Source organism: Fukomys damarensis, unplaced genomic scaffold, assembly GCF_012274545.1.
Source record: "Fukomys damarensis isolate Sample0158 unplaced genomic scaffold, DMR_v1.0_HiC HiC_scaffold_19, whole genome shotgun sequence".
In the NCBI taxonomy this organism is placed as follows: domain Eukaryota; kingdom Metazoa; phylum Chordata; class Mammalia; order Rodentia; family Bathyergidae; genus Fukomys; species Fukomys damarensis.
The window spans coordinates 26314028-26323186 of NW_022900931.1; the positions used below are offsets into that span (position 1 = coordinate 26314028).

The window sequence follows — 9159 nt, forward strand, 5'->3', positions numbered from 1 at the left end:
CCTAGACCTCCGCCGGCGGGGAAGCTGCGGGGCCCGCTTCGCCCCCCTGCAGACCTCCCAGCCTTGCGCGCGTGGCAAAGCGAGCAGTGGAGGAGGGATTAGAAGCGGGCTGGCAGGTGAGGCCCAGGGGCCCCTGAAAGTCGTTATCAGACTCCGACCCCGACAGTTCTGAGGCCGGGTCTGGGCCCAGGTGAAGAGCGTGCCTGGAGGGAGAGGGGCTCTGCAGCCAGGCGGTACGCCCTGCCGCGCTCCAGGTTCTCTTCCGCCCGGAAACTTCCCGGAGCGCCCCACACTCGACCACGACCTAAGTCGATTCCTCCTCGTGCCCCTTCGGCCTGCGGGCCCTGCCCCGCTCCCTCTCTGGGCGCAGCGCCACAGGTGGGGCGCCCTGCCGTGCTGGCTCAGCCTCTTCCGTGCCGAGTCTGCGCTCTTCTGATCCTTCCCGAGGCCCACGCCTGGGTGTGGAGTGCATTTAATCCCTTTGCTCCCCCCCCATGAATTTAGCTTTATTATTTCTAACACAGAAGGAAAGATTAAGAAACCCAAAGAAGCCAAAATTTTGCTCAGCACAGATAGCCGCCAATCAGTGCATTGTAACTTTTATTAAGCGACTTAGTATCATTAGATTTATGTCATTGATCCGTTCAAAAACACTTTTTTGCATTTCTGCTTTATTTCATTAGGTACAAGGGTGGAAGGTAATGGATCAGATCCTGGATTAGCTTCCGCAGGACTCGGACGCCTGCTGCTGCGTGGGACTGGAGGCTGGGGTTAGGGTGCTCACAGGATAGCTGGGGCCAGAAAAACGGGCTGCCCTGCCGCGGACGCCCTGGACACAGGCACTGCTCGGGCTCCCAGGTGCTCAGAGGGGTGTGGGCAATGAGGACCAGGTCTAGGGACACGGAGTGCAGGACCGCGGTCCGGAAGTGGAGGGGTCACTGAAGGCCGGTCGCTACCTGGATTTAGGTGGTGATGGTGGGGCAGCAGTGAGCTTCGCAGGAGGAGGATCCTTAGGTCCAGTCCTCCTCAGAGCTTCAGGGAGCAGGAGGGAAGGTTGAGGTGCTGAAGTTGGGGCATGTGCTGGGAGCAGGCGAGCAGAGGACAGGGAAGAGACCCTTAGGAGCCTTTGGGGGGGGCGTACTGGGGCACAGAGGGGACATAGCTGCATGCATTCATCGGAGGAGTTCTGTGAGAGCTTGCTGGTGTCATGTGGGCTGAGGATGTGGAGGGTGCGGGAGAGGCAAGACCACCTCCGTCCATGCAGGTCACAGGCAGAACCAGGGCCAGGAGCAGGCAGTGAGGCCCGACCTCAGAAGCCTTGCCCCAGTGGAGGTGCAGTGTGGAAACAAGCACGAGTGTGGGGGCTGTCCTCGGATAAACTGGAGGTCCCCAGGGCGGGGACATCATAGGCTGCCTTTGGCAGGTCAGGTCAGTGGGTAGGAGCAGGAAAGTACAGGTACAGAAGCCTGGCCACAGGCAGGTGGCTGCGTTAGGAAACTACAAGCAAGGGTTGAGCTGGAAGAGAAAGCAGCCAGATGAAGGGGCAGAGCTTGCCCAGAGCCCAGCGCTGTGAGGGCCCTGAGGAAGAATGCAGGCTGGGTCTCGATCAGCCCCGTGAGGTGCTTCTCCCTTAGTGTGTGCTGTTTCCGCCAGGGTCTAGTCTTGGGAGAGCTGGTCTCAGAAGAAAGGCTTTCCCCCTGTTGCCCCACCTGTGTGTGGAGCTCTGGTGGGAGAAGCACTGTAAACTTTTCAGGTCACACTGGAAACCACTTCTCAGGGTAACTGAGTCCTGGAGAAGCTAATCTGCAGAAGACTTGAGGCATGTGGCCCCCTGTTACTAGGATAAGCATTAGTTGCCCCCAAGGGACCATGGGGGCAGTCTACAGTACAGAAGGAAATTGCATTTATTCGGGGATCCTTATCTTGAGATTCAGCATGGAGATCCCGGTGCACTTTTGGTTCCACTACTGTTTTAGACTGCACAGGTCACTACCAGCCTTGGCCACCTTGCCTTGGAAAAGTCCCCTCCATTCTGGCAATAGCCAGATGGCACAGTAGGGCTCTGAGCCAAAGTGCATTTGCTGCAGGCAACCAGGAAGGGGACATGGAAAGAAATATGATTTGGTTTAATTGGAAGAGGAAAATCTGGGTAAGCCCTGAGTCGGAGATCACAGGGAGGCGGCCAGGCCTTTCAGGCTTGGTGGAGCTGGATGAGGAAAACAGCTCCCCCTGGGTGGGGTTCAGTTTTTGCAAAAACCCCAGGATCTACTTTGACTCTTGTGTGCCCCTGATGATAATATTTGAACAGTGAGGGTCCAGGCGGGTCAGAGATCAGTCACACCCAGCCTTCCTGGGACTGCTTATTCCTCCACTGTGGGCAATAGGCAGGAGGACACCAGTCTACACACCACCGAGGCCTTCTCAGCCCACCCTAGCTGTGGCCATCTTGGTTTATTTTCACTTCTAGAATCTTCTTTGCTGCTTCTCTTACTAAACTCTGGTGCCACTGCCTCATGAGGCCTCTGTGAGCACCCCAGTGTCTTCCTCCCTGGGTAACCTCACCTGAGTGTCTTGTGTGTGACTCACTGGCCTCCATCAGCTTCCTGTATATAGACACAGTTAGATGGTGAGCTCCTCCAAAGTACACTTGTTTAATTTCTGTTCTCTGAACCTCCTGTCCCTGGCTGGCCCACAATAGGTCCTTGGTAAACATTTGTGGAAGAACTGCAAGGACATATGTCACCCTCTGCTTTCTTCTCAGCTCTTGCCTTGAGCTCACATCCCCTCCCATATTTTCTTTCTGAGCTCCCCATGCTGTAAATTCAAATCTTGTACCCATTCAGTTATGCGCCTTCCCTGTTTTGCACATCCCCCTTCACACAACTTGTGGGGGACACTGCAGGCGGGATTAAGTTAAAGGATCTCGAGAGGGTATGCAGTAGAGTAGAAAAAACAAAGATACAAAGGAGACAATGGAGAATCATGATTTTTAAAAGGATACTTTTAAGAAGACTACAACTTCAGGACAAATCAATTACCCAAGGTTATCCGTATCTTTACTCTCTAGGCTTGTTTATAGTGTACTTCTTTTCCAGGCCCATTACACCCACAATCTCTTAAACTTTGCATTAGTTTAGTTGCTAAGGTAAAGGGCAGAAGCCTGACCTTGAGAAGTACAATAGCCCGAGCCCCTCCTAGCCCATTATGTGGGCGGGCCTTGGCATTTCTCCTATAAACAAAGCCCAAACTTCCCGTAGATTCACGAATTCCACAGATTTCCACTCCCCCAAATCCCTGACTCAGCCACATCTTTCTTGAGGGCCTGCACTCTATTTTTTGAATTCTGCCTGGTATTCCTCTTGATGCCTCTTACTGATGCATTCTAAAAATTCTTTTTCTAAAGTGGAAGCCAGTGAACCTGCAACCTGTCCAGCGGCGTGTGTGTGTGTGTGTGTGTGTGTGTGTGTGTGTGTGTGTGTGTGTTTGTAGGTTCCTCATCTAGTCTTTGGGGACGTCATTTTTTTTTTTGAGATAAATTCTGGCTAAGTTGCCCATACTGGTCTCGAACTCACAATCCTCCTGCCTCAACCTCCTGAGTGACAAGATCATAGATGTGCGTTACTAGCCTAGCCTAGCAACCCATTCTTTCTTTCTTTTTTTTGAGGGGGGTCCTTGTGCTTGAGAGGTATGTGGTGGAACCACTGAGCTAAATCCCCACCCCCATTATTTCTTTTTATTGCCTTAAGCACATATACATTCAGCATGGAAACCCCTTATATATAGTGTGGATTTGCCCTTGATTCCATGCTTGGGCAGATGAAAGGTTACATCTCACATGCCAAAGTGAGGCAGGGGATGAGGGCATGGTGGACTGGTTGGAGAGTGGGTGTAGCCTGTTATAAAATCCCAGGACACTGCAGAACAGTTCCCAAAGCTCTGTGTGTGGTCCCAATCAGAGAGTGCTATCTTTAGGTCCTCTAGTGAGAACTTAAAGTCTTTTATAGGCCTAGACCTGATGTCAGCCCGGAGTGGGAGCTACGAAAAGGGACAGCCACCCCTGAGCTCCCACTCTTGTGCTCTTTCACTGGGGTCCATTCTTGTGCTGTAGGGTGAATGTTTTTCTCTGCCTACTTTTACTTGGCCCCTGCCAAACTTGCTCTGCAGAACCTGTTTCTTTTCCTGCCTTTAATAAACATAAAACCTCACTACCATTTGCGCTTGTCTTGACCAGTATCTGCTCAGGACAGAAAGAACCTAGAGAGCACCTCTGGAAGGAGACTCCAGCATTCCAAAACTCGGTAACAAGAGCACAGCACTCTGAAAATTGCTTTTGGATACCTTACCCTCACTTCTGTTCTGTGGCAGCCACCCTTGTCCCCTGTTCCCCAGCCGGCAAGTTCCTGGCCCTCACCTGCCCTGCCCTGGGAAAGTCCTTGTGGGGCATTTTAGCTTTAGCTGGGAATTTCTGTTCTTTTTCCCCCTCCTCCCCTGCTCAGCAAAACTATTTCTCAAGACCTGTCCTCCTCCGGAGGAGAGGGACAGGGAGTGGCGTTTTCTCAGAATGTGTATTATTTATCTACTTCTTCTAGTGAGAGTGTGGACGCTGCAAGTGCGAGCTTAGATGGTTTATTCTCCAGTGCGTCTGTGTGCTTTCAGTAGTGTGCCCTGTGAGCAGGGTGCCTAATGAATGCCGGGTGGAAGGCATGTAGTGACCCTCACGCTCTCAGCTTTGCCTCTGTTTAGTTTCTGCTCGCTCCTTTTTGAGGCCACACACACATCCCTGGGTTCCCCTGCCACCCCCAGCATCCTCCACCATCAGCCCAGGCTGCTCTGACCCTCCCTCTCAGCTTGCACCTATAACAGCTTCTTTCTGAACCATCCTCTTGAAAGACCTAAAAGATTTCTTCTGGCTGAAGGCTTCAACTTCCTCCCTCCCTCCCTGCCTTCCTTCCTTTCTTTTAATGTTAATCTTCCCAGTTGGATTACCATTACCAGTAGGTACTTTCCAAACACTTAATGCAAAAATAAACCCCGAGAACGCACAGCTGGATGGCCACATATTATGTGCCAGGTGTGATTCTGATGTATACAGATCCGTGAATCTGCACGTGCCCTGTGACACTGATGTCTTGTCATCTCTATTTTATAAATGGGAAAACGAGTCTCAGGGGAGTTCACGGACTTGTTAGGAAGCAACAGGGGAGGATTGGAGCTCAGGTGGGCTGGCTCCAGACCCTGGAAGCTAAGCTTCTCTGCGTGGGGTGGGTGGATGTGTTACCGCTGACACTACTGCCAGTGTTTTGGAGACAAAGATGTGAGAAGTTGCCCAGGTTGCTCCCACTTGTGGGCTCAAGTGATGCTTTTGCCTCAGCCTCCTGAGCAGCAGCACAGCCCTAGCCTCCCTTTGCCACTTTCGCCTTTTGTCGAGCTGTGTGAACAGGGCTGCAGGTGACTCCCCCCACCCGGGGGGGTGGACACTCCACTCTGAAGGCACCTCAGCAAGCTGACCCTTGGCATCTTAGGGGCTGGCATTTTTTGCACTTTGGCCTTGCTTCTGCTGGTATCTGCCTATTCCGAGCCTTGCTTTCCACAGCTGCAGAGCGGAGACTTACTGCTGGGTGCCAGGGTGGGGACAGGCAGGCAGGCGGGTGCCCTGGGTGGGGGCTGCCCTTTGCTCAGTGGGCGGCGTTGGCAGCTTGGGTGGCATCTGCTCTTCTCCCCACACAATATTGCATGGTGTTTCTGCATTCAGGAGGAAGGAGAAGGGCTGTGTGTGTGTGCGTGCGTGTGTGTGCTGTTCCCTGCTTAGGAGGTTGTAGAGAACTACAGGAAAATTTAATGAACTTAAAAGTAGAAGTCACAGGCCGAAGCCCCAGTGCCTCTTCCTGGGTCCTCTGACAACCTGGGCGAGTCTCCCTGCCTTCCCGAGACTCCATTTCTTTGTCCATATGATGGGCTAAGTCGAGACTCTTATGACCCTGTTGGGAAAGACTCAGATGAGACCGTGGAAGGGCTTACAGACTGGACCTCAGACATGTATCTCGTGAATCGTGCAGTGGGCTGGGTCGTTACAAGTGCTCAGAGACCTCCTCAGGGTCCCAGACTCTTGGGATGGAAAGAGGGAGAGCAAGCTCCTTTCCCCCAGATGCCCTGCCCAGTGGGCTGTGTCCTGTTCTCCTCGCATGCACCCTGAACCTTCTGCATGCCAGGCCCCCGTGGTGGGCTGGGTCCTGCCCCTGCCCCTGCCGTGGAGGAGCTCGCCTCCCAGTGGCGGTGCTTGCATGCTCCGCAGGTGGGCGCCAACCTCGGACTGCAGCAAAGTTGGGGAAGAAGCAGGTGGAAGGCTTTGGGTCCCTAGGTCGAGCAACACAGGCTGGGCTGGCCTGGAGACTGGACTGCCAAAGGTGAGTCACACATCCCATCTTGCTGACCGTGTCCTTGTGCTCTGCGGGACGTCTGCCTGGTGCTGCCTGGACCTTGAGTAAGCTCCAGGAAGGAGCCTCTTGTCTTCCCTGGCTGTGCCTAGGGTGGGCTGGGCACAGGCTGCTCCTGCAGGGCAGTGTGTATGTGTGTGCACATGGAAGCGTGAGCACCGGGCCTTAGTGTGGTGTGGGAGGGCTGGGCAGGTGGAACACAATTAGGCAGACTTGAAGCTGAGAAGCTGTCACTGGGCTTCAAGTCTGAACCCTGACTCGTGGCACGGGAACCCCTAATCCAGCCCCTGCTTGCATCTGTCACTGGCAACCTTCACTCTGGGCACTGCATGTGCTCCTGCTCTTCTGTCCTTTCTCTTTTTAGACTTACAGAAAAGCCACAAAGACCGTATAGCGTGCTCTGACGTTAACACGGAGTATTAGTCCACACTGAGAAATGGGCAGTGATCCAGTGCAATTCGCTGCGGGTTTCCTTTGGAGCTCAGCAGTTTTCCACCATGTCCCTGTTCTGCTCCAGAGTCCCATCCAGGCTCTCCCAGGGCCCCCTACTCTGCTTTCCTGTGAATGCCCTCCACGCGTGGGCTTGTTTCCTGCCTGCCTTTGACCTGCCCTCCTCTTGGTCTGTATGAACTCTCTGTCTACACAAACTCCCACTCATCCCTAGCAGCCCCTCTCTTGGGTCAGGGGTCATGCTGGGACTTGGTAGGACTGAGTGTAGGGTACTCATTGACCCCTTTCCACGCCCAGAATGTCATTTGGCCTTCTCTTGGTTTTTATGTATCTCTCTGTGTGCTGACGTGAGCCAAAGCCCCATTAGGCAGCTTGTTGTCACCGTGATGAGGCACCCTGGGAAGTTCACTGTGCAGGCAGAAGAGTGGTATTTGGTTTACAGTGTCAGAGGCTAGTGGTCCGCATGGCACAGCACAGGCTCCTGTGAGCACCCCGTGATGGGTGGAGAGTGAGTGTGAAGGAGGAAGCCTCCCGGGAGGCAGAAAGAGCAGCCAGGGAACGGGCACGCTCAGCTTTCACAGCACTCCTCTTGTGAGGACTAGCCAGGTCCTGCATCCCTTGTGAGGGCAGGCCCCCAGCTGACCCGAGGAGCTTCTGCTGGGCTGGGCCCGGCTCTTGCAAGTTCTCTAATGCTTCCCAAGGACCCTGCCACCCTGGGACCTGGCTCCTAACTGGTGAATCTCTAGGGGCAAAAAAACAAAACAAAACAAAAAACCCCAAAAAACAAGCATGTATCTATAATTCCAGCACTCAAGGAGGGATCACAAGTTCAAGTTCTAACTGGGCAACTTAGACCTGTCTCAGAATTTAAACACATACGTACATACGTAGGGTGGGGGTGTTGCCCAGTGGCAGAACCCTCTGGGTTAGAAACTGGAACTGTCCCAAAGCACCCCCAATCCAAACCATAGTGAATGCACTATATTATCACCCTGCCCCTCGCTGTTACTTAGGGTACAGGCTGCGGGTGGCTCTCTCCAGCTGGCGTGGGTGTGGGGCAGAGCTGGAAGTAACCCTGGTCTGGTCTCTGGTGTCCTTTCCTGTCCATCTGGGTGTGGTATTCCCACAGTGGGTCTACGGGCTTTGTGTTGCTCAATTGGGCTGGGGGATCGGTTTCCTGTGCACCCCCCCCACAACAAGGCATCCTCGGTTTTGGCACTTCCTTTGCTGCTCTGGGCAGCACAAGTTGCTGGCATCCCACCACCTTCCTGCCCACTGCGGCCAAGCCAGGAAACCAGAACGCCAGGCCTGCACTCCGGGACTCCACCAGCACCTGCAGTCACGATGGGGCCCGGGACCCCTGAGCCTCCTCCTCCATACCCCTAGTTCTGACGGCCAGCTTCCCATTGGGAGACCATCTCACCACTCCATAGCAGATCTGTATGTGCTTCTAAATTTAAGTTTAGATAGCTTTTCATTTGCATAATTGGAAAATAAAGATATTAGAAGAGTAGAGAGGCTAATGTGTCCCTCCTGGAAACCTAATCTGTAAGCCAGATTCAGGAATCATATTAACCAAGTGCAAATGTGTTGGCCCTACTTGAATCTTGATCCAGACAGACCAATTATTAAAAGTATTGCCAGGTGTAGTGAGTAGCTGTAGTCTCAGCTACTCGGGAGGCTGAGGCAGGAGGATAGCAAGTTTGAGCCCAGCCTGGGCAACTTAGTGAGATCCTGTCTCAAAAAGGCTCAAGTGTGGTTCTGTGATACAGTACCCTTAGGTTGGACCCCCCCAACTGCAAAACAAAACAGACAGACATACAAACAAAACTTTTGTAAGCAATCGGGAAATTTACACGTGGTGTACACGTGAGGTGATATTAAGGAATATTGACAATTTTATCGTGTGAGGATGACACTTTGCTCATGTTCTTGAGGAAAACTCTGTTTTAGACAAATTAAAATTTCTGTAGATAGAGTAATATGGTGACTGAGATTTGCTTTTAATTTTTCAGTCCTTTCCCAAAAAGTAGTGGGACAAAATGAAATAAGGGCAAAATTGCTGATGCTGGGTGATTAGTGTGTGGGACCCCTGAACTAGTTTTTCTGTTTTTGTGTGTGTTCAAGAAAAAAATCCTTCCAGGCGTGGTGGCGCACACCTGTAATCCCAGCTCAGGAGGCTGAGGCAGGAGGATCGCTATGAGTTTGAGACCAGCCTGGACTACACAGTGACTTCCAGGTCAGGCTCAACTAAATAGTGAGCCCTGGTCTCAAA

The 9159-nt window shown here is 52.8% G+C and overlaps 1 protein-coding gene across 1 annotated transcript in view; it reads left to right on the top strand.

The window, feature by feature from the left end:
• Nucleotides 1–9159, top strand: part of LOC117286896 — a 14884-nt gene that overhangs the window by 4804 nt on the left and 921 nt on the right. The window contains exon 3 of the mRNA XM_033765952.1: nucleotides 6293–6404. Within this exon, the coding sequence (XP_033621843.1) occupies nucleotides 6293–6404 (112 nt within the window). The remainder of the gene's footprint in view (nucleotides 1–6292; nucleotides 6405–9159) is intronic.